The following is a 26,132-nucleotide window of genomic DNA, read 5'->3' on the forward strand; positions in this document are numbered from 1 at the left end:
GTACCTTAAAAGGCAGTTATAGCAAGGGTTCCCAACTTGGATGCTTGATTGGTCTGGGGTTCCTCTATCATGGTGGTGGTGTTAGTTGGTATACAGTCCAAATTTTCCTTTTTGGCCACAACCCTTTATATTTAAATCTCCCTATGTTCTCAGCTGAATTAATAAGCCTGTGCTTTTATGAAAAGCTATTTCTAATTTTGTTTGCTGAAGTAGCTACAGATAAAGGGCACTTTTGAAGGGGTAGTTTACTAAACGTTCACACAAATCCTTTCTTTACATTGGAGATAGTGATATGAACTGAGCATTGTAGTGAAGCAATTTCTTGCATTCCTGGGCAGAGTTGTTTCATAATGTCAAATCATTATTAGTAATAGCAATTTGTTACTGTAGTGCTTGGGATCTCTAGTCGTGGGCCAGGACTCCATTGTAATAGGTGCTGCACGAACACCATGCAAAAAGACATTCCTTGCTCCAAAGAGTTTACAGTCTATTATAACTGGATATGATTTTTGTTAAGGTAAAATTGTGCAAAATTCACAGAGCAGTCATGGTAAAAATGTACAGAATCAGAGTATGGTCACAGGGGCTGAAGACAAAGCCCGAGCCCAACCACAGGAGGCTGAAGCCGAAAAAATCTCAGAGAGTTGATAGTCACAAAATCCATGCCCAAATCTTATCCTTAATTATAAGACAAGAGACAACAGATGGCTACAGACGAAGATGCGGGTGAGTACAAGGAAGCAATGAGACAATATTGGTTACATGGTAGGCAGAGGTCTCAGCTACACCCGTGGTCTGACTGTTGTCAGTGTTTTGTCAGCATTGCGCAAAAGAGAGTTTTAAGGAGGAGTCTGAAGGGGGATAATTACAGGGAACTTCTCTCAAGTGTGAGAATCAGAATTAAAAGGAGGGTAATATAATTAATGCTAATCAACATGGGTAAAGGGAAAATAGATCTTGTCAAACTATCATGATATATATTTTTTTGAGATTACAAGTTTGGTTGATAAAGGTAATAGTGTTGATGTAATATATTTAAACTTCTGTGAGAAATTATATGTATTGCACGACAGTTTGACTAAAAAAACTAGAACAATATAAAATGAACATGGCAGACCGTAAATTAAAAGTTGCTTAGCTGATAAATCTCAAAATGTAATTATAAATGGGGAATGATTATGGAGCAGTTGTGTTTATAGTGGGGTCCTGCAGGGTTCTTGGCCCTACACTATTTAACATTTTTGTTGATGACTCGGAAGAAAACAAAATCATCACTGTTCGAGTTTGCAGATGAGATAAAAATTGGAGGAGTGATAAATAATGAAGAGGACAGCTGAATGGTAAGCTGGGCACAAGCATACAATATGATGTGAATGTATGTATCTAGGAACAAAAGAATGTAGGCCATACTTGCAGGATGGTGGACTCTAGCCTGAGAAATAAGGACTCTACAAAAGATTTGGGAGTTCATGGTGGATAATCAGCTGAACATGAGCTTCCAGTATGACACTGTGGCCAGGGCTACCACAGTCTTTGGATGGATAAACAGGAATCTCGACTAGGGGAGTAGAGAGGTTATTTACCTCTGTATTTGGTATTGGTCAGATCACTGTTGGAGTCTTGTGTCCAGCTGTGTCCACAATTCAAGGAGATGGCTGATGAATTGGAGAGGGTTCCGAGAAGAACCACAAGAATGATTAAAGGATTAGAAAACTGCCTTATAGTGATAGATTCAAGGTACTCAGTCTATTTAGCTTAACAAAGAGAAGGTTAAGGAGTGACTTGATTGCAGTCTAAATACCTACATAGGGAACAAATATTTGATAATGGGCTCTTCAAATTAGCAGACAAAGGCACAATAAGTTCCAACAGCTGAAAGCTGAAGCTAGACAAATTCAAGCTGGAAGCAAGGCATACATTTTTAACAGTGATGATTATTACAGTTTACCAAGGGTCATGGTGGATTCTCTGTCCCTGGCGATTTTTAAATCAAGATTGTAAATTTTCCTAAAAGATATGCTCTAAGAATCATTTTGGGACAGTTCTCTGGCCTATGTTATACAGGAAGTCAGACTAGATCGGGGTCCCCAACGTGATGCCCACGGGCATCATGGCATCTGAGTACGGGCCAGCAGACAAGCGTCCGCCGAAATTGTGCCGACAAGCCATGTCATCCAGAGACGACATCACCGAATGCCGCTGATTTTCGCAGAATTTCGGCGGATGCTCGTCCGCCACCACAGTCCTCTGTGGCTCGTCGTCTGGCGCCTGCCAGACAAAAAAGGTTGGGGAGCACTGGACTAGATGATCACAGTAGTTCCTTCTGGCCTTTGAAGCTGTGGGAGAATGTAGAAAGGTGCATGCTCAGAAATTAACAAGTAGGCTGTGGAGGCTGACATCATTGGTCGATGGGAGGCATGAATCGACATGTCAGTAGTGAATGCAAGATGAAGGTAAGGTCATGTGGGCCTTGGAAGTGGAGACAAGTAGCTTATGTTTGAATCTCTCCATTGGCTCCCACTTCTCTATTGTATCAAAGAAAGGGGTGACATGGTCAAACCAGTAGGCTAGGACAGGGTTCTCAAATTTCATTGCACCGTGATCTCTTTCTGACAACGAAAATTACTACAGGACCCCGGGAGGGGGGAACCAAAGTCTGAGCTCTGCTGCTCTGGGGAGAGAATACAAAGCTGAAGTCCTAGGTGGGAGGCCTGTAACCTGAGCCTCGCCACCAGGGCTGAAGCCCTTGGGCTTCGGCTTCAGCCCTGGGAAGTGGGGCTTGGGCTTTGGGCCCGGGGCCCAACAAGTCTAACGCCAGCCCTGGCGACCCCATTAAAACAGGGCTGCGACCCACTTTGGGGTCGTGGCCTACAGTTTGAGAACCGTTGGGCTAGGAGATTTATGGTTGAAACAGCATTCTGAATGGATGTATCAAGGCCAGAGTACTGTAGTGATACTCTAGTAATCGAGATGCAAGACCAGAGCCTGGATGAATTTTTGCTGTGTGGATGGATAGAAAATGATGTATCTTAGATGTTGTACAGAAAGAATCTGCAATGTTTAGGTAGATCTCTCTCATTTCTAGACTATAAGTTGAAGATGACTCTCAGGTTGTGGGCCTGAATGACAGGCAGGATGGTGCTGTTGTCCAAAATAACTGAAAAGAAGATGGATTGAAGGAAAGATTAAGAGCTCTGTTTTAGTCATGTTGAGATTGATCTGCTGATTAGATATCCATAGGGAGATGTAATAGAACCCAACATTTTAATTTGAATATAAAGACAGGTCTGGAATAAAGTGGTAGATTTTAATAATAAAAAAAAATTGTCGTCAGATGTGGCTAACGTGCTTAATGACATCAGCCCTGACTGATGATGGAAATGTAATCTCAATTTACATAGGCCTTACGTTGGGGAATAGGAGAGAGGTATTTAAATATGTAGCTTATTCAAAAATACTTCCCCCAGTTTGGCCATCACCTTCTCCCATTCTGTAGCTTCTGCACAGCCTCACATGTTCTTTGGCATTGGTTAGTTTTTAGTAGCTAGGCAACAGGTTTTGTGGCAGTTGGGAACAGTCTTGTACAAATACATAGCCAAAAAGTAAACGTATGTACAGATTTGACCTCTTCCTGCCATATATTCTGTGTCATTTTTAATTGTAAGCTGTTCATAGCTGGGATCATGTCTAATTACATATGTTCTGCACCTCCTGCAATTGAGTGCTCTTTGTGCAGTAGCCTAAGGACTGGTCTTGAGTGTCTCAGTCCTTCTCTATTTCAAAAGCTATGTTGTATGTCTGTTTGCGGTCACATTGCATCACGGCAACTGAACTAGTCACATGCCCAGGTTTTTATGTCTAATGCTAGTTGGGACATTCTACCCACAGTAAAATTTTCATACACTTCTGTATATCTTAGTACTTTCCTCTATTGCTCCATGAATGAGGTATGTAAAATGAAACTGAGACTTATCTTGGTTTAGCTCTTCTTTGTCCAGTTCATACCCCCTGATGGTTACTATATTGATTTGAATCCTTCTTAAAGTTCAAGTTTTGCTCAATTTTTTTATTATCAAAAGAAAAATGACCTTTACCACGCAGTATCTAAAACGCTAATAATAAAGTGTACAAAGTAGCAAGTCCTTTTTTTATGTTCTTTTGTTGTGTGTTTTTTTAATGCTCTTTGCTAACATCCTATAATCTCATAATCCTGGTTTTGTGTGGCCTTTGACTAGGTGGGCTGTCAGTAAGTAACAGCTTCTTCATTCAATCAGTTGCTTAGGCCAAAAGAGGAGAGATTGGCTGTGCAGAACAAATAATAGATCAGGATGCTAAAATGTAAAATGACTGAAAGGTTAAGTGATTTTTGTAATCTCTTGATATGGATTAGCAAAGGTTAATTTTGAGTCTCCAACTTAAGGTTTTGTTTTGTTTTTTATAATCAAGAATGGGTTTTTCCTGATCAGGGGATGGTAATATCAACTTCCTGAGGATAATCTTTCTGAAATGTTTTCCTTCTTGACTTGTTTTACATACATTTATAGTATAAAAGTAACACTGACTTCTTTTTATTTTTAAAGAACTTGGACCAACATGTGAAGTAGCTATTTACTTAAAATAGAATTAGAAAACGCTATGATATTCTGAGAACATGTTTGAACAGTTTACAATCCAGCAAGGGACTGTCAGCATCTCATGTGCACCTCAGGCACTGAAATAATTACAACATAATGTTCCCAATAATGTATAACTATTTTAAATCTATTTTTAATTAATTTCTGACTTTCCAAAAGGATTATGAGCACTTTGATTTCATTGCTAATATATTTGTTATGAAAAATGTAATCTTACATACACATAACCACTTACAATTTTAACATCAATATCAATACAGTCCAAGTGTTTGATGTAACGATTAAAATGTGCCAAAAGTAAAGGCTCCAAAGCAATGTATTCATTTAACTTTATTCCCTGAAACGTATATTGTCGAACTATTGGAAGACACTAGAAAATTAGCAAGTTATCAGTTAATAGGGCCAAGCATTGTGTTCGGTCTTCCTTGTCAAAAGCAGGTAAACAAGGAGATTCCAATAATTATCTGTACTATATTTACTTCTTTTAAAAATGAAATATAGGCTTTAAATCCGGTTTTAAAAAATTAATATATTCTAAAGATTAAACTGCATGGCTGAACACAACTAGGTTTCTTGAGACTGGAATCTCAAGTCTAATAAAATACAAAAGTTGAAGGAATGTGGCATTCGGCATATTGAAATAGAGTGATGAAAAGCTACTTTGTGGTAGGCTTTTTCCAAAGGCTCTTTTCCTCTTGCAAGGAGAGTTAATCTATGAATTTAAATGTGAAATGGATGCAAAGCAACAATTGGCTTGCTGGTGTCAGTTGACAAGTCAACTTGCTGAAAATATTTAACTGCTTTAAAGGAATGTGAAAACATAGGATTTTTGACAGTTGCACGTATAAAAGTGTGCGCATTTTTCAAGACATACCCGTCACTGCTTCTTTTAGGACAAAAACTACATTTGGTATGTGTTACTATCTCTTTTAAGAAATAAGTAGTGCAACATTTTGATTTGACAACTTTGGTTTCCTTTTAAAAATGATACATCAATTTAGCTTTTAAGTGTCCTAAGCATACAAACAAGAGATTGTCTAGAGTCTTTCTGCAAAAGCTGAATGTTCAGAAAGATCAGGCTGTAATCACTCACGTGGAGATCTGACACTTTGTTGCAAATATTTATTTTCCTAAATTGTGCTTCTAATTCCAGAATGGAAAATGTCTGTTTCATCAGATAAAACATCTAATCATTTTGAGGAAATAAAATATATAATCTCGTACTTTTTGTTAATTAAAATCTTATAGCTAGATCTGTAATAGTCTGCTGCTCAGATCTATCAATCTGGATTAATGTTCCTCTTTCACTTCATCAGATTCTTATTTAAAGTGTAATTATATTAGTACTCTATGGACCAGTACATTTTATAAAAACAACAAGGAGTCCGGAGGCACCTTAAAGACTAACAGATTTATTTGGGCATAGACTGAAGAGGTGGATATTTTTACCCATGAAAGCTTATGCCCAAATAAATCTGTTAGTCTTTAAGGTGCCACCGGACTGCTCGTTGTTTTTGTGGATACAGACTAACACGGCTACCCGTCTGGTACAATATAAAATGTACTGTATCACAGTTGTGGAGGGATACGGGAAGTGGTGTTCCACATCTGGGCAGCAAGTCAGAGTTGGATCCTAATATTCTTTAACTTTTTTTTGCTCCTGCCCCATTGATTGTCTTCTTCCAGTGATCAGGATGAGCAAGTAAGTGTGTGAAATCTCATTCCTCTACAATGGATTAGAAAGATTACCAAGAAACAGATTAGCAGAACTTCCATGTAACTACTGCAACCTGGAAAATCTACCTCACACAATCTATATGAAAGTAATTCTAGCCAATACCAGTTAGTGAGAGGCAAACATGAAAGGTTTAAGCTGGGTATGCATCCAAAAGTTCAGAGGCTTATCAAAACCTCTTTGGACTAGAAATTTTACCTGGAACTGTAATGCTTCTGGGCGCAGATTTGAAATGCCTTTTTGGCATAATGATTTGAAGTCTGGGACTGACGAAGTATTGAACCAGTTTGCTGCAGAAGTCTTTCTGGGTGACAGCAGAGCAAGGATCTACCTCCCTAAAAAACTTAGACAAAATCTTAGATACTTTACAACTCAATATTTAATCACTGATTTCCAAAATATGAAACACCACCCTATACCGAAAACCCACCGACCGCTATGCTTACCTTCATGCCTTCAGCTGCCATCTCGGACACACCACACGATCCATCGTCTACAGCCAAGTGCTGAGGTACAGCCACATTTGCTCCAACCCCTCAGAGAGAGACCAACACCAGCAAGATCTTCACCAAGCATTCTCAAAACTACAATACTCACACGAGGAAATAAAGAAACAGATCAACTGAGCCAGACGTGTACCCAGAAGCCTCCTGCTGCAAGACAAGCCTTAGAAAGAAACAAACAGAACTCCACTGGTCATCGCCTACAGTCCTCAACTAAAACCTCTCCAAAGCATCATCAGTGATCTGCAACCCATCCTGGACAATGATCCCTCGCTTTCACAGGCCTTGGGTTGCAGGCCAGTCCTCATCCACAGATAACCCGTCAACCTTAAGCATATTCTCACCAGCAACCACACATCGCACCATAGTCCATCTAACTCAGGAACTAATCCATGCAACAAACCTCAGTGCCAACTCTGCCCACGTATCTGCACCAGCAACACCATCACAGGACCTAACCAGATCAGCCACAACATCACCGGTACATTCACCTGCACATCCACCACTGTAATGTATGCCATCATGTGCCAGCAATGCCTCTCTGCTATGTACATTGGCCAAACTGGGCAGTCTCTGCGTAAAAGGATAAATGGACACAAGTCAGATATTAGGAATGGCAATATACAAAAACCTGTAGGAGAATACTTCAATCTCCTTGGACACACAATAACAGATTTAAAGGTAACCATCCTGCAGCAAAAAAAAAAAACCAGGACCAGACTTCAAAGAGAAACTGCTGAACTTCAGTTTGTTTGCAAATTTGACACCATCAGCTCAGGATTAAACAAAGACTGTGAATGGCTAGCCAACTACAAACGCAGTTTCTCCTCTCTTGGTGTTCACACCTCAGCTGCTAGAAGAGGGCCTCATCTTTCCTGATTCAACTAACCTTGTTATCTCTAGACTGATTCTTGCCTGCATATTTATACCTGCCTCTGGAAATTTCCACTACATGCATCTGACGAAGTGGATATTCACCCACAAGAGCTTATGCTCCAATACGTCTGTTACAGTGCCACAGGATATTCTGTCACTTTTTACAGATCCAGACTAACACAGCTACCCCTCTGATACTTTTTCATGTTAGAAAATGTATATATGGTACCAAATAGTTGTACCATAACTGTACATAAACATTGCTAGCTTCTGTATATTACCTATCTTAGGAACAAATTTAATTTTGTCTTTTTGCGGGGGGGGTGGTGGTGTTGGTTTTTAAGAAGAGTAATTTTCAAATGTTTTCCGTAGACCCCACTGAATTAAATCTTTGTCCTTCTCGAGGTAAAATCCTGAGGCCATGTCTACATCTAAAGTTTTGCAGCGCTGGTTGTTACAGCTGTATTAGTACAGCTGTATAGGGCCAGCGCTGCAGAGTGGCCACACTTACAGCAACCAGCGCTGCAAGTGGTGTTAGATGTGGCCACACTGCAGCGCTGTTGGGCGGCTTCAAGGGGGGTTCCGGGAACGCGAGAGCAAACCGGGAAAGGAGACCCGCTTCGCCGCGGTTTGCTCTCGCATTCCCGGAGCCACCCAGCAAACCGCAGGGAAGGAGACCTGCTTGCTCGGGGCTCTGGGAACGAGAGAGCAAACCGGGAAAGGAGACCCGCTTCGCCGCGGTTTGCTCTCTCGTTCCCGGAGCCACCCAGCAAACCGCAGGGAAGGAGACCTGCTTGCTCGGGGCTCTGGGAACGAGAGAGCAAACCGGGAAAGGAGACCCGCTTCGCCGCGGTTTGCTCTCTCGTTCCCGGAGCCACCCAGCAAACCGCAGGGAAGGAGACCTGCTTGCTCGGGGCTCTGGGAACGAGAGAGCAAACCGGGAAAGGAGACCCGCTTCGCCGCGGTTTGCTCTCTCGTTCCCGGAGCCACCCAGCAAACCGCAGGGAAGGAGACCTGCTTGCTCGGGGCTCCGGGAACGAGAGAGCAAACCGGGGAAGGAGACCCGCTTCGCCGCGGTTTGCTCTCGCGTTCCCGGAGCCACCCAGCAAACCGCAGGGAAGGAGACCTGCTTGCTCTGGGCTCCGGGAACGAGAGAGCAAACCGGGAAAGGAGACCAGCTTGATTACCAGAGGCTTCCTCCTTCCACGGAGGTCAAGAAAAGCGCTGGTAAGTGTCTACATTGGATTACCAGCGCTGGATCACCAGCGCTGGATCCTCTACACCCGAGACAAAACGGGAGTACGGCCAGCGCTGCAAACAGGGAGTTGCAGCGCTGGTGGTGCCCTGCAGATGTGTACACCTTCAAAGTTGCAGCGCTGTAACTCCCTCACCAGCGCTGCAACTTTCTGATGTAGACAAGCCCTGAGACTGATGCATCCTGTTGCAAACTGCTTTCAAATCTAGGTTTTGTTCTTATTTTGCTTTCTCCTGGTTTTCCCTTTCCCTTCTCATTAGATCTCGTCCTTTCCTTCAGAGAATAACGTTTTTGTTTTGGTGTGTTAGATAACAGATCTGTATCATACTTGATTCCCATTTGCTTTCCATATAATGCATCTCTGGCTTGAATTTACTACCTTTGCTACAATGTAGTATACTAGAACTTTGCTATGAATTATGGTGTACACATTATTGAAACAAAAATGTATGAACTTGTTGTGGTGCTTTTTTTAAAATATGATTCCTTGATAACGAGCAGGCTGAATTAATGGTTACCATGATCCTGATTAACAAAAAAGAGGCATTAGCCAGTTTACTGTTTGTGGCTTTTCTGTACTTGTAGCTTGCAAGATGAATTAGAGGTATAAAATCTTTTTAAGGCAGTTTTTTCTTTCAAATCCATAAAAGCAGATAGCTTCTCAGTATGCTGAAGGTTTTCTGAATACAAAGAGTTGAAAACAAAAAATGGCTGCATGTTGTGTACAAAGATCTGGCTTTACAGAGCTGATCAGTGATAGTGAAAAGGCCATTTGTTAAATCAAAATCATCATAGATCATCCTTAAAGGAGTCTTACAGTCACTTTTTTATATCTATATCTGTTACAAGCCACTTCATCAATATACTATCAATGGCTTTGAATTAAGGCAAAGAAATAGGGGCTCTAAGAGCACACCCCCATTTACCATTTTTTATCAGAGATATAGTTACGTTGGGACCACACCCCAAATTCCTCCCAAAACTATCTTCCACCTTCACATAAACTAATCTATACACCTCCTAGCCTCCTTCCCCAAGCCAGTCTGGGATAAGAGAGAGGCAATATTACACACCCTTGATATCAGGAGAGCGTTGGTGTTCTATCTGGCTAGAACTAAGCCTTTCAGAAAATCTCCTAGACTATTCCTTTCTATTGCAGAGAGTTCTAAAGGATCCTGAGTCGCTAAGCAAAGACTCTCTAAAGGGATATCAGACTGCATTACTTGTTATCGTACTCCCAATCTCCAACCAGAGTTCAAATTCATTCCATGAGATGTTTCCTCTTCCATAGCTTTCAACAAAAACAGTCCCAAACAAAGAAGAAAGATTTATTCACCTTAAGCAGTAACTGTGGTTCTCCAGGATGTGTCCCCCATGGGTGCTCCACTAACCACCCTCCCCTCTACTTCGGCATTCTTACCCATGAGCTTTGCAGTAGAGAAGGAATTGAGAGCAGTTTGCCCATGCAGCGCTAGATATCCTCGAGGCAGAGCATGAGACGGAGAGAGTACATGTGAAGTTCAAACAGACGCTACCTAAAATCTCCGATCTGAGGTGCAGGGACACGGATACACCTACAGTGGAGCACTGATAGGGGGACACACCTCAAAAAACCACGATTACTGCACAAGATTAGAAACCCTTTCATGCTGCATCTGATCAATTCCAGAATTTCAGGAAGTGCTGTAGGCATCAATGGACAGAATGCTATTGATTTGGAGGGAAATTGGAAAACAGAAAGGGGAAAAACGGGAGACACAGGGAGCTCAGCCATCTGATTAACAGAACCACAGAACATTGGTTCTCAAGTTGTTTTGAAGATCAAAGATGTGGCTGATGGCACCCAATAATGCTTTCCAGCCATAGTTCCTCATCTCATATCTTCCCATCCTTCCACTCTGAATGACTTATCTCTCAGATGGAAAGAATGGTGGTGATGGGGAGAAGGAGGAAGTGGGGATGTGCACACAGCCCCTCAAATGGGGAGGGAAGGAATATGAGACCCTGGCATGTGAGGAAGGGGGTTCAGAGTCCGTGGCTTGTGGAGAAGAATTGGGGATGGAGCAGGGGAAGTTGCAGGGAGTCCCTGAAATAAAGTGTAATGGGAGATGCATAGGGAACTAGGGAGGAGAAATGCAAGAAGCCCCTGGTGTGTGCAATAAGCTCAGCCTTCACAATCTATAAAAAGGCTTCTCTATACAAATGCTTAGTTTGCAGCAAGCTGAGGTGTAAGTCTACCCTGTGCTAGTGGGCAATGCACTAAATGTCGGTGTGGAGCCTACCGCCATACTAAAAAAATCTGTAGTGCGCTTTGATTTACCCCACTTTGAAATGGGAGTAGATTGAATGGCATCACTTAGCAGGCACTTAGTACATGGCAGTCTAGTGTGGGATAGAGTTACACTCTAGCTTGCTGCAAACTATATTCATATAGGCAAGCCGAAAGTGTGGGACCTCCTGCTAAGTACTCCGAAATGAGGAAATGCCAAAGATAAGGTTAGGTGCATAACTTAAACATATGCCCTTTTGAATATACAACTATAGTAATCTCTAATTACATAATTCTATTCTGTTTCTCAAATGTAATTAATTACAGTTTCTTTGATCTTAGGGGGAAGTTTGCATGTTACGTGGTTTTTTTTGTTTGACTTGTAACTTGATCAAATCAAAACTTTTTTTTTTCTGTAGTTAGTTTCTGTTCCCAGTAAGGGCTTTTCCGTGCCAGACTTCACCTTTCAACCCCTAGATATTTCAGCTGTTGGGCTGTTCAAAAGTGATTAGAGACTTTTTTATAGTAATAGAAAATATATCCTTCTTTACACTTCAACCTCCTTCTGCTCAAAAACAGTTAATTATTTGCTTCTTTCCTCCCCAAAAAATCACTTTGGGGCAGAGGCAAGGGCCTCAAACCAGAAATGGTATCTTGCTTCCTCGGTCCTTAATTCAGTGTGACTCTGTAGGGATGGTTTGAGTTGCAGAATGGGAAGTTCCTGGGGAAACTGTCTGCAAGACAGACGTAGAAACTTGATTGTCTGAGGGTACGTCCACACTACAGCTTAAAATCGATATTAGTAAAATCAATTTTATAAAACAGGTTTTATAAAATCGATTTTACGCATCCACACTAGGGCACATTACTTCGGTGGTGTGCTTCCATGGTCCCAGGATACCATCGATTTCCAGAGCAGTGCACTCTGGGTAGCTCAGTAAAAGAATGGGACCAATAACTTCGATTTCCGTCCACACTAACCCTAAATCGATTTAGTAATATCGATTTTAGGGTTACTCCTTTCGTTTAGCTGGAGTACAGAAATCGATTTTAAGACCCCTTAAAATCGATTTTAAGTGCCTTGTAGTGTGGACGGTTACAGCGTTAAATCGATTTAACGCTGTTTAAATCGATTTAACGCTGTAGTGTGGACCTGGCCTGAGACCACAAGCTTATAATGGCAACTGTTGTGAAACCTTAACAGCAAGCTGTGACCTGTGTGCTAGTATGCTGACAGCAGAATAACACCACCTGTGTCAGTCTTTCAGCTGATTGGACTTTTTGTTGGGTAGCAGCAATATTATGTTGGCCTTGGTGGAGGGATATCTTACCCATTCACTCTTATGGTGATAGTAAAGCAATAATTACATTTTTAAAATTGAAAAATAGGCTTGTGTAGGATCAGAAGTTTCAAAATCCTGAAATATCTTGATATTTAATCACCGAGGATCTCCTCTGAAATGCTACACTGACAGTAGACATCACAGATTGCCTTAAAATGACAAAATTCAGAGTTAACCTTGTGACTGCATGAACATATTTTTTTCTATTCCGTTAATTTCCGGTGGCTTCCTCCGAGCATGATTTCTGTTTCCTGTTTTGGGAGCTAAATGTATGTTGTTGATTTGGTTAAGGTTTGTCTACACATGGACAGGAATACCTATTGCACTTAAAATTCATGCCTCATATTAGTCTGAATTAACTTTCAAGTGTAGATATTCCCTTAGTTATTGTATGGTGTACAGAAACATACATGTGCGTTCGGAATCAACACACACTAGTGTACCTTTATGCATCTATCCATCTAAGCATCTTAAAGTGTCTTCTGATAGTTATTAAACTTTTCAAAACCTCATGTCAAATATGACTATCCTTAGACATACCTTTAGGAGTTGCACTGATTGCTTGTCTGATAAGAATGTCTCATAGGACTCAACTAAAGAGCAATGGTAACTTTTTGATTTGGCCATATATTATGCTGATCTATAGCAATATTAAAGAACATTAAGAAATAATTTCAGTGTTTGACTACAACTGATCATGACCTCTGGCAGATTAGACAGTAATGCGATAGAGTCTTGTCAGTCAGTGTGGCTGGTGAGGGAAAAGACAAAAATGAGGATGGGCTAATCTTGGACATCTTCCAAAACCTGCAGATGCCTGGGTTAGACAGTTTCAGCATAGTTCATTGTTGCACAATCATTTTGCTTAGTCTGCGATGCTCATTGGGGAGTCTCATAGTCTGGACCAGTGCAGATCAGAATGCTGATTGTTTCCTACTAAACAGTATGGGAGTTGACTGAGTTGGCATGAATGAGACTTCAGAATAAAGTTGTCTTTAAATAGATCTGTTTTGTTTTGATGCTGGTTTTCAATATGTGATCTAGATGGTGTAATTGCTGATAATATATTTTAATCCTTCTGAAGAATTTAATGGAAACAGCATTTACTCAATATTGGTGTCTAGGGGGAGCCAGCCTCTACTGTCCATGATTCTGGAATGGAAATTTCTGATAAATTTGATAAATTTCTGTTTAAAATCTCACTTCGTGAGGGCTGGCATCTTAAAAAAAAAAAAAAAAAAAACCTATAGTTTGCCCAGATATATTTCCTCTGTTAACATTTGGAGTATACCAGTGAGCAGAGGTAATAGGCCTTGTGGTAACTTTGAATCTATCATGTACAACTTCATATTAAACTGAAATCTTCATTAAAAGCTTTGGGTCTGAATAGTTTGGAAGTTGCTTCCTAGTTTATAATTTAGTGTGTATCTTCCATAATAATGCACATGGATGATAGTCCAAAGTGATATTGCTAAAGAGCTCTGCAGAAAATCCATAAACAGAAACTGTTAAATTGATTCTAATATTTGATCTCCTGCATAGATTTAAAGAACAATGTAGGAAATGTGGCAGCTAACCATATCTTTTCTTTGCTTTTAAACAAAGCATAATGTAATCTTAATTTTAATCTCTGCATTTTACCCCTTGTGTAACTTGTTTTCAAAAACACTTCTTGGAACATACAACTTTTCATAAAACGTTTGGGCTTGGTGAAAAGTCACGGGAAACAAAACAATACTTGACCCCACTGATACCACAGTGCTTTTCCCAACTGTATGTAATGTAATTGAAACTGACTTGGCAGGAAGTTATGTTGAAGCTGACAAGCTTGATTATAGAACTTTATTTTGTTTTGGATGAGCGGAATCCATAGTTGCAAGGCTGTTATCGCTAGCTAATCTTTATTAGACAAAAGCTTGCCTTTGAGAAGTGTGTCCAAAATTTGAAAATAGGGTAACTTGTAGCATTCTGACACTGATGAAGATAAATGAGTAGCCATAAAGCAATGGGAGATTGGAATTCCTGGTGTCTTTGGAACTGAAGACTAAACTATGTGCTGACAAAGTTTTAGTAATATTCTTATATGCTTTTCAGCCATTTAGCTTATATTGCCTTCTGAACTAAAGACTTGCTGAAAACTTTGGAGAAAAGACTGGCTGGCAATACTGATCACATTTTAGCCTGGTTTGTGATTGATACATTTATTCTGATTCCCCTTCTCCATACCTAGTCTGAAAATGACGTTTCTTATGGCTGTATTTTAATTTTAGGATGGTTTTGTTTTCTACTAGAGAAAGGCAGGTGTTGAATTCAAACCAAAGTTTATCTGTCATAGGCAAGCTACTGAACTCTTTAATGTCTAAAAAAACCCACTTTCTTAGCTTTGTGAGAACACCTTTAGACTTGATTTGCAAAAAACAAAAACCCAAAACAAAAGATAACTGCCACATCTCTAGTCACGTTTGGGGGTTGGATTTCTCACCACACACACACACACACAATCCAGGCCTCTTGCATCCTTTGGAAAATGTCTGGTGTTGTGTTGCTGATATAACTTTAAAAAACAAAACTTTCACTATGAGGAGTGATAGTGAAGGAAGCAGAAAAAGTCCTGGATTCACAGCCATATCTTTTCATTTAGGAGATCAAGAGGGCCAATGTTTGTTGCAGGAGGTCTCCAACTCTTTTCTTTTACATAAGCCAGCTTAACCTCTGCAATAGTTCGATAGTTCAGAGTAGTCTGTCACAGTTCTCATTCTAGAAACCTAAGTGTTCTTTTAGATATTGCAGCCCAGAACAATAAGGATAGAGGGCTTGAACTTGATGCAATATTCACTGATGGAGGAAATTCTCATTTGTCTTCCAGTACATAAGGTAAATTGGATGGTGGGGGAGAGAAGGAGGAAGACAAATTGAAAGCAAATATGATCACATGACTTCTTGAAAGTAGAGTGAGATTGAGTCTGCATAGAAACTTGTTTTACATTGTTCTGGGCATTGTCTTCATTGTAAACTGTATTTTTTCTCTTCTAAGGTGATAATTGAACTATACAGGGCAGCTTGGTAATAGAAATTCTATTTTTATTAACCTGGCATATTGCACTTTTGTTTCTTTCCCTAGTATTATATATTTTCCCCAAATGGACAATAACACAAGAGACTTCCTGTCCTGGATGAATTAAAATTGCTGACTGCAGTTCACCCATAGTTCATGATGGCATTTTTCTGTCAGCATTACTTTCATCACAAACCTTTTTGTCTTTTCCTGCCACTGGAAACCATAAATGTTTTTTTCAAATATTTTTGAAAACAAAATAGTGCAGTATCATAATGCAAACAGATGGCAGTTTTAGCCACTGAACAGAGCTTTTTTTACTGTTTTGTTAGATGAGCCTAGCCAAATTTCTCTTTTAGAGAGACTTAAGTAGAAAATGTGTTCATACTCCAATGTATTAAAGTGTAGACTTTAATATGTATTTGAAACTTGAGTTTGGCACCAGTTGTATTTTAACTGTCTGTAATTTTTGGCTTGAAAATATTTTGTTTTTACAGATGTTACTTTTAATGCATAAATGGAATGTGGTTTTATAGACTGTCTAATTCTTCAGGCTCCAAATTGCTTTAGAATGAGTTGATGATTAATAATACAGCACTCTCTTGGGATTGTTTGGATACCGTTGTGATCCAATTTTTACTTTCAGTATAGGTCAGTATTGCGCTACCATCTATTTTTTTTTTCCCTGCTGCTCCTTTTCTATAACTGCCCCCAACCTCAAATAGTAGTTAATAGTCTAGTGAAGACCCACTAAATTGACGGCAGAGCACTCTCCGGTTGACCCCAGTACTCCAACTCTCAGAGAAGAGTAAGGGAGGTCAACTGGAGTGTATCTCCCGTTGACAGAGCGCAGTGAGGACACGGGTAAATCGACCTAAGCTACATTAGTCATGTAGCTGGAGTAGCGTAACTTAGTTCGACTTATCCTGGTAGTGAAGACAAGCCCATGGACTGAGGCCTGAGGGACTACTGTGATTGTCTAGTCTGACCTCCTGTATAACACAAATCAAAGAATTCCTCCAAGCGGTTCTTCACCAGACGTTATGAGTTTGATTCAAGCTAGAGAGTATCTTTATTTTTAGAAAGATGCTCTATTTGCTCCAATGGTTAATTATTAACATTTTTAAAATGTTCTTCTTATTTCTTGTCTGAATTTGTCTAGCTTCAGCTTCCAGGTATTAGATTTTGTTATGTCTTTGTCTCTCTCTCTCTCACACACACTCCGCTTTTTTTAATCCTCTATTGTGAGAAATCTTCATGTAGATATTTGTAGACTAAGAGCAAGCCGACACTTAACCTTCTCTTGGATAAACTAAATAGATTGAGCTTCTTTAGACTCTCACTGTCAGGAAGGTTTTCCAGATCCAATTAAGTATGTGAGGTTGCAGATTTTTGCGGTTATTTTTTCTAATACGAAAGGAAGATCTGCAGTTGTGGTGAAGCTGTATGTAATACATTTAACCCGAAACATAAAACATTGAAATTCTTAAAATAGATTCCGAGTATGACCACCATTTGATCAAATGCTATGCAATTTTTCAATCAGAAAGGTTACCTGATATAACATCTCTATGGGATTTGCTCAGTTGGGATGTGGAACCCGAAGCCCAGAGCTATCTATGTGTTTGAGCTGGAAACCTCTTTATCCTGATGTTGGGACTGAAGACTTACCATGTCCTTCTATAAAAGGCTATGATTTATCCTGTAGCCACTATGTGACAGAAAATCGATCCATCCCAGTAGTTACATCACACTGACCCACCAACAACATGTTGGTATTTTAACCCAGAGCAACTTTTTACAGTGAGGCCAAAACTGTTCAGATGTTCTGAAACTACCATTTAGGTAACCGTGTATTGATTTCTGTTGCTGTTACCACAAACTTCACAGTAAGTCGTCATCCCTTTTGGCTCAACAGGGAAGTGAATCAGCTTATATTAGATGTTCTTTTTATAAGCTAGTCTTTCATGAATCTGACAGCTTTTTACCACGGCTTATAAAGCAGCACTCTAGTGCATGTGAAACTTAAACTCTGTGTACCAAAGCCATTTCCGTAATGGAATGGAAGAGTCTGTGGTTCAACCTGTACCATGCATACAAAAATACCTACAAAAAAACTGCATATCAAGAGATTTGTGCTGTGAAAAGGCACGTATGCCATTTCATAGCCCTGCTTGTTAGTTACTAGTTTTTCTGGACTAAGCACCATAGGATGCTGAAAACCTTTTGATTGGCGCTTAGGCTAAAAGCTAGCTAATCTTAATGTGCTCTCTTGCACTAAACTTATTATGCTTTTGGTTGATGCCATATTTCAAATATATTTTAAAAAATGAATATTGTGTTTCATTAGACATTATTCATACCTTATCCTGAATTCCTTCAAATAGAGGTGGATGAAATCAATTCCCTAATACTATGGTAAGGGAACAAGAGGGACATGGTTTCGGCCTGTTTATTTTCTTAAGTATGAGGCCCTCCATCATAGCATCCCTAGCCTTCTAGTGACTTGGTTGGAATTCTTTTGGGGAAGTTAAAGCAAAAAAACTACTGGCAAATACCAACACACAGAGTAACTTTTGTTAGCTTAGAACGTATTAGTGAAGTTGAATTTTCAGTGCAAACCACTGCAGGGAACACAACCCAAAAGACTTGAATGTCACTGTGAGTCTGGACTTACAGAAGTCAAGGATAGTTTTCTAATTTCTTTGACCCAATTTTTTAAAATCTCTCTTTCAGAAAATGAAAGCTGTCTGCATCATGTTGTTCATGAACGTTTAGGGGAGCTGCTGCGTGTCCTAAAGGCAGTGATACATAAACATCAGACTCTCAATTCAGTTGACATTCTTAGTGCTGCAGGAACAGTCATCGCAAAGGTGAAAGGTAAGGAAATATCACCTCTCAAATTCAGGAAAAATGGGGAACTAGTAATTTATATCACCAAGGTCTGTTACTTCAGTATATTAGCTATGGAACAAATAAAACTTTGACCTAGATTGCATATTTGCAAAAGGAAAATACCCTTATACAAATTATTTTAAACTTCTGAGTAGTCCAGTACGTTTTATCGTCTCTTCCCCCACCACTCCGCTAAGTCAGGTGTATTATTAAATAAGCTTGCTCTTCCATTTTTAAGAAAGGAAAAATTGAATTACAGTACTAAAGGAAGCAAACTGTAATAATACCAAGTGCTTTGAAAGCTGTCTTTGTCAGTCTTTAACTGTACATGTATGTAATTGAGATTAACACTAATATATTTTGTCACAACATGAGATTTACCTTCCTGAATAGGCTTACTATGATCTTCCAGCGAATTCCTCTTTAATATTATCAGATTTCAATTGGTTCATAATATAAATGTATAGAGGAGATATGAAATCGTATTCTGATTGAGTAAACTTCCAGATCAGTAATACAAATCTGTAATGCTTGGTAGGCCTTGTTTTTGTAGTCCCCAAACTGAAGGAAGAAATGAATGTGTAAAGTTGTCCATAAATGACAAATATCAGAACTGTAGATGTTGGCACATGCTGCTCTAGGCACTTGCTGCTGCCGTTCTCCAGCTGGCTCCAGACCCAGCCCAGACAGGAAGAGACATCACTAGAGTGACCTGCATAATCATTCTAGCTCTCACTACACTGTCAGTGCTTTCTACTCTTAACCTTTGACAAACCTTCCAGCAGTCCCAGGTTTTATAGGACTGCCCACAAAAGCTCCTGTCCTGTTTGAAGGCCTGGCTGGCCTCGGCTCCCCATTCTGGGCATTGAGACCTGGCCCTGGCAAATGGGTGCAGTGCCACTCAGATTTGGGCTGGCCCCTTGTCAGGGGACTGACAGTCCAAATTTAAGTTAGCAGCACTATGGCTCCATGCACCAGGGTCCAGGGAGCGATGTCCAGAGTGAGAAACTGAGCCCAGCCATCCATGAGGCACAGGAGTCACTGCTATGGGTACTAGTGGCTTGTGTCCCTCACGGATGGCTGTGGGCAGGCTTGCTCTGCAACTCTTTGTCCCCTTACCCTCCAGGCTTGCCCCCTCCCTGGAAATCTTGGAAGGTATGCTTGGATACAACTTTCTGTCTAGTCCTGGGATCATCCTGTCCCCCAGGATGCTACTGTAAAGATAGCTAGGGCTGCTGTCACTAGGCCCTGCCTACGTGACATGGAGAATGCTCCGAAGTGTAAGTAAAAATCCCACCTGCTTTTCTTCCTCTGTCAAGAGCCAAGTGGAGGATTCTCTGTGTTGACATCTTGTGTGTCTTTATATAACTTTTTCATTGCTCTAGGTATTTTCTCTTGTTCTCTACTTATCTTTTGTAGTCACGCCCAACATATTTCTTCCCCTCCCCTCTGGCATAGATACTTGCTGCTATGTCAGTTAAGAATGCTGTTTGGCTTATCTGTATCATTCTCATACATGGAAGTAAAGCCTCTTATGGTTATTTTCTTCTTGCCAAGTAGCTCCTCCTGCTTGTGATTTAGAAGTACTGCAAACGCTAGAACCCTAGTCTTCTGTCTCTTTATGGTGCAAGCATGTAGGGCTCTCCCTGAGATGAAGGTTCCTGTGAAGTCATAACTCCTATGGTTCTGTACTTGCTGTCAGCACTGTGGGAGCAAATGACCCGAATTTCTAATACAAGAAACAAGCAGAAGAGTAAGCTTTAAAAACACTCACCTCATCCCCTGGCTCAAAAATCCTTTTTTTTTTTTTTTTGTTTTTGTTTTTTATTGGTAATCATAGCATTGGTACAAACTCCATTTGACTTTCTTTGCAGGTCATCTTTAAATCCCTGGCTTAGTCCATGTAATTAGTACGCTCACACCAGAAATAGACTTGATAACTAGTGTTCAGTTTTGTGCTAATTAAACAGAACATATGCTGTTAGTTCATTTGGAAACTAAATGGGCAGTTTTTGTCAGCATTTGAGAGTAATAGAGCTACTACACAATGTTTTAGTGAAACACATTTGTATATTGTGTAATAGTAGTGCTGCAGATTTGTCATGCTATTTTTTTAATACAAATAGCAGAGTAGTCATGCTAAACTTAGTAAAAGTCATATTTTAGGGGGAAATGGTGTGTAAAGTCAGAGTATGAAACAGCTATACCCTTTAAATACAATAAATATAAATCTAATTGCCTCCTCACTCCACTGAGGGAGGCACTGACCACCTGCAGCAGCATCCTCCATTCTCGCACCACAACCCTAATCCCAACTTGGTCAAACCTAAGTGTAATGCCTGGTGTGAACAGCCCCACATGACAGGAGCCACCTCTGCAAGCTGAGTGCAGGGTTGTTGACTTTCTCTCCATCCCTCCCACCCCAGTGGGGCTTCCCATCCTCACTGGGCTGGTGACTTACCTTGAACCTTCCTGTTTCCCACCATTTGGGAAACTCTGCTTTATTAAAACCACAGACAGAAAAGTTGTGGTCAAACAAAAAAATTACAATATCCATGATGCTTTTATCCCCGTGACAAACCAGCACCTTAGTAATGAGTTTATGGAAGTATTACTATCAACATGCTTTAAATAAAATGGGCAGAGTATAACAGTGCAGTCGCATCATCCAGTCTTTTTTCAGCGGTGAGCCCAGCTAGGTCCAATAGCATGGCTATAGCTTTTTATGTGCACATGAAGAATTGGCATGCAGCTGTAGCTCATTTAGAAAATTTAAGGTCAGGTCTATACTGTGAACTTATGTCAGTATAATTGTGTCATTCCAGGGTGTGAAAAATCCACACCCTTGAGTGATGTGGTTATATTGACCTAGCCACTGTGTAGTCAATGGGAGAGCTTCTCCTGTCAACACAGCTATCACCCCTTGGGGAGGTGGATTAACTACGCTGACAGGAAAAGCTCTCCTATTGGCATTGTAGCATCTTCACTAAAGCGCCACAGCAGCGCAGTTGCACCAGTGTGCTGTATATTAAGACAAGCCCTAAGTAGGGACTTGGCTGATGGAATGAGAGATCTTTACACAGGGAAAATGGGTGTGCTGCACAGTGATTTTGCTGTTATAGTATGTAACATTCTTTGCCTTAAGCTGGAAAGGAACCAAAGTTCTAGCATGTTTCTAGTTTGAATGCATCACACTTCTTGAAGAGCTGTTTCAGACGAGATTTTAAAACCCAAGGTTCTGATTATTTTGGGAGATTTAAAATTTAATGGAACTTTTTGCACATTTTGGGAGGATCTGCTTTGGTGACCTGATTAAATTCTAACATGTAGCTACTTTCTTTCTTACTAAATTTCCCTCTTCCTTTTAATAAAATACTGTATTTGTCACTTGCTGGCTATCAAAAGGCTTCAGTGAAAAATGTTTTAATGTTGGTTTTAGTCATTCACTGTTCTCCTCATGTGCCTGGGGATTTAAATATGAGTGGTTATGTGAACAGTGCTCTTTCAAATAGTGCTTGCAATTTTATTCCTCCCTGCCCCTACCCACCCCCCCGAAGAATTTGCACTTGTATAAAAATGATCTCACTTTGCCTGAAGTATAATATTTGCTGAATGCAAAGTCCCTTTGTCGTGCTCAGCTCTTTTGAGCCACTTTGCCAGATTGCTGGAGGGCTGAGGACCTTCTTGAGATTGCCTTTCCCACCAGTGTTCCAGGATCCACTTTCTGCAACTCCATTGTGAAGGGGAAAGAATCTGCCCTATGGAAAAATTTGCTAAAGTTAAAAGCATGAAAGTTATAGACTTTCTGTAAAAGTACTTTGAGCCCATAGGCTATCTTTCTTTATTATTTGCTTTCTGTGGGTTAGGAATCACCCTGCAGTACTCTCTAGCACAGATATAATTCTCTGTTATGCTCTGTGGAATGGCTCAAAACCACCTGCATCACTTACTATTAAATTCTGTAGGAGTCTTCCACGAGAGTGGTATTAACGTGTGTACTTATCCTGGGGCAGCTGGCATATCACTCCTCATACCCTCCCCAGAGGCCAAGTGCAGAACTATAGTTATCACTGCCTCAGTTTCCCCAATGAGACATGTATGGAGCGAAGTGTGCCCCTTCAGTCTAATTTATTCATCCAAAGGCCAATCAGACATGCAAGCAAGCCTTCACCCCAGCATCCTTAATGAGGGGCAGAGTTAATCTTAATCTTAATTCCATCTAAATCCACTCATCTCCCCCATCCAGACTCCTTATCATTAAGGTGCTCTCTACCCAGCCCCCCACCCTCCCTAGAGGGACTCCTGCCATCACCAGGGGAAGGATTCCTTCTCAGGACTCTCTCAGAGCTCAAACTGCTGTAGCTTTTCTCTAGAGTGGCATGTAGTTCCTCTGTTTAGTAAAGTCCTTCTCCTTAGGAACGTGGCACTCTTAGTGTGCTCCCCTTTCAGAACGTCTCCAGTTTAGGAGTCGTTACCTAGGTCCCCTTTACTGGTGAGCTCGCTAACTAGCTTCCCTGAGAATTCCTTCTCTGCTAGAGTTTCCTTCCTGTCTTCTGGAACTCTGTCTGAAGCCTCATCATTCTTTATTGGACCTTGTGGATGTTCCTTAGCTAATTAATTGCTGCCCAGCCAAGTAGGCAATTAACTACTTGCAGGTGGATCTGGGTTGGCTTGTTCTCCTTAGCAGAGCCTATCACAGGTAGACTGGCAGCCTCGCCCCCTCAGGAGCCAGCTATTCTGTGACAGGCATGTCTACAACATATATGCTTTGTGTGCAGCATGTGCTTTGTGCCAGCTGTTGAAGCAGAAGGTGATTTTAGAGGAAGTAGGCACCTATCTTAATCTGAGCTCTCAATCACAGGAGTCTTTGCACAGCCTGTTCAGTGGTCATGCAGTAGATGGACTCTCCTCTTCCACATCCCAACTTCTTAATTCCTTGCTGTGTCTCACCACCATGGTTGCTCTAATCTAAACTAGTTTGGGCAGTTGAGGATGAGAGTTCTAAAACTGCTGGCTCAGACATCCAGCAGGCTGTCCCATAGTCAGAAAAGCAGAGTAGGGCAGGCCAAATGTCTGTATCAGCTTCTCTTGACATTGCAGCTGCAGCAGTGGATCCTTTCACTTGCTGGGGGAGGCTGTCTCGAGCCACTTTCCCAAACAGACTGCAGCGGACCAGACACCTGAGAAGTTCCTTCAGTGGTGAAGCCCTTTTTATGAAGAATTTTCCCACTTGTGATACAGTTTAAAAGAACATAAGCAATCCTGAATTTAAGCCTCTGATTAAACAATGCAATGCATAGAACTGTTTAAATATTTCCAATTTGCCTCCCCCATTGAGGTAAGTGGACAACTTGCAAACATGTCCTCTCTCTCTCTCTCTCTCCCCCTAGTTAGTCTGATGCAAACAATTTATAAATTTGGAGCCAAATTCACTGCACTGACTGCTGTGGAGATGTGCTTCCTTATCCACAAGTGAATTTGAACCTTAGTTCTTCATACCAGCTTAAAAAACAAAGCAGAACATCTTATTGCAAAGTTCTGGTGAGAGTTTCATTTGTAGCTGGTGTCTAGAAAGGCGTGGATTGCAGCTGTTGCACAGCCAATGTATGTTTGCTTATACACATGGCAAAGAGGTACAGCGAGATGTTAAGGACTGGGGGGTTATTGGTAGAATTCAAAAGATAAAATCAGCCCTAAAATGGTGGTAGAGAACTGTTCACAATTGAATAATTTAAGATTAATCGCATCAGAATAAGCTCTTGTAGCAACTTCTGCTCTTTTTAAACAGGACACTTTGTCTCAGTTAAATCATGTTAATAATAGAAATATGTCAGGATCTCAACTAATTGAATATGGAAGTTCAGTTTGCTTTTAGTTAAGCGGTTTTTCCTATGTCAGTCAATATACCAAGATAAAACTACCAATATTAACTGTAATATAAGATTAGACCTTCCATTAGCTACATTGTGCTTTTGTCCTAAGGACCTCTAGCAAATGATATTGCAACACTGTTCCATACACATTTGTTGTTAAACATTTATGAAAAAATTTATATTCCTCAAATGCATTTAGTTATGCATCTCAAGGCAGATGTACAGCATGCAATGAGCATGTGTTCTGTTAAGAAACAAAGTAAAAAGAGCTCAAATAAGCCAGAACTCATGCATCCATCCTAAATCAAAAGCTTAGGAAAAAATTGTTTTCCATCAGCTGCTAAAAGTAACAAACTGGCAGTGGGAAACAGCTATGTTGTGAAATTCCATCATGATAACGTAAGCATATGTCTCTCTGCAGACATATACTGTTGTGTTGACAATTGTCAGCTGGTCACAATTATCCTAGTGTTCCCTAATTAACATGTACTAAGGCAGGTGCAGACAAGGTCTCTTTCAGATCAGCTAGGAAGCAAATTCCAGTGTTGAGGGCACTCTCAGAAAATGCCACGTCCTAGTGCTGAATCTACAAACTGTTGCCTTGAAAATCTCATACAATTACCACTCCTGCTCAGAATTAAATAGGAAGCTGGTGCCAGATGATTAGGTCTAAAAGGCTCCTTATGGCTATTACAGTAACTCCTCACTTAACATTGTAGTTATGTTCCTGAAAAATGCGACTTTAAGCGAAATGATTTTAAGCTAATCCAATTTCCCCATAAGAACTAATGTAAATGAGGAGGCTAGGTTCCAGGGAAAAAAATTTCACCTGACAAGACTATATATAGATATATAAAATACACACACACACAGAGTATAAGTTTTAAACAAACAATTTAATACTGGTACACAGTGATGATGACTGTGAAGCTTGGTTGAGGTGGAGGAGTCATAGGGTGGGATATTTCCCTAACTGCTAAATGATGAACTAGCTGTTGGCTGAGCCCTCAAGGGTTAACTCTGTCACTCTATAAGGCAGTGGTAATGGGGGAGATATGGCATTTCCCTTTAAGTATACTGCCTTGTTAATTAGATCAGCTTGCTGAGAGGGCAGCTGCTGCAAGCTCCCTCTGTCCTGAGCCCTGGTGTGTCCCCCCTGTTCTATGGAAGATGGGGTAAGCGGGGTGCAGGAGCAGGGGGGAAGGGGACACCCTGACATTAGCCGCTCTCTTCCTTCCCTCCCCCCCGCACAGCAAGCAGGAATCTCGGGGAGCAGCTCCAAGGCAGAGAGCAGGAGCAGCAGATGGCAGTGGTGGCAGGGACAGCTGCAACTGCTAGCCTGCTGGGCAGCTGCTGCACAGGGAACATAGGGGAACTGGGAGCTGATAGAGGGGCTGCTGGTCCACCCTGGTTCCAAGCCTCCACCAGCTAGCTGCAACGGGCTGCTCTTCCTGCAAGCAGTATACAAAGGAGGCGGCTGCCACACCGACGTTAAAAGGGAGCATTACACAACTTTAAACGAGCATGTTCCCTAACTGATCAGCAACGTAACAACGTTAATGGAGACGACTTTAAGTGTGGAGTTACTGTACTACCAGTCAGACCAACAACCACATTGCACATGCACTACTAGCTAAAGCAGGGGTGGGCAAACTATGGCCTGGGGGCCACATCCAGCCCTTCAGACTTATTAA

At 40.9% G+C, this 26,132-nt stretch overlaps 1 protein-coding gene across 4 annotated transcripts in view; it reads left to right on the forward strand.

Annotated features, from left to right (window-relative positions):
- ARHGAP29 (Rho GTPase activating protein 29) overlaps positions 1-26,132 on the forward strand; it is a 77,108-nt gene that overhangs the window by 23,611 nt on the left and 27,365 nt on the right. For all 4 annotated transcript variants that reach the window (XM_050960935.1, XM_050960932.1, XM_050960936.1 and 1 more), the window contains one exon: positions 18,407-18,550. In XM_050960935.1, the coding sequence (XP_050816892.1) occupies positions 18,407-18,550 (144 nt within the window). The remainder of the gene's footprint in view (positions 1-18,406; positions 18,551-26,132) is intronic.

The sequence above is a fragment of the Gopherus flavomarginatus genome, chromosome 7, assembly GCF_025201925.1.
Source record: "Gopherus flavomarginatus isolate rGopFla2 chromosome 7, rGopFla2.mat.asm, whole genome shotgun sequence".
Lineage (NCBI taxonomy): Eukaryota > Metazoa > Chordata > Testudines > Testudinidae > Gopherus > Gopherus flavomarginatus.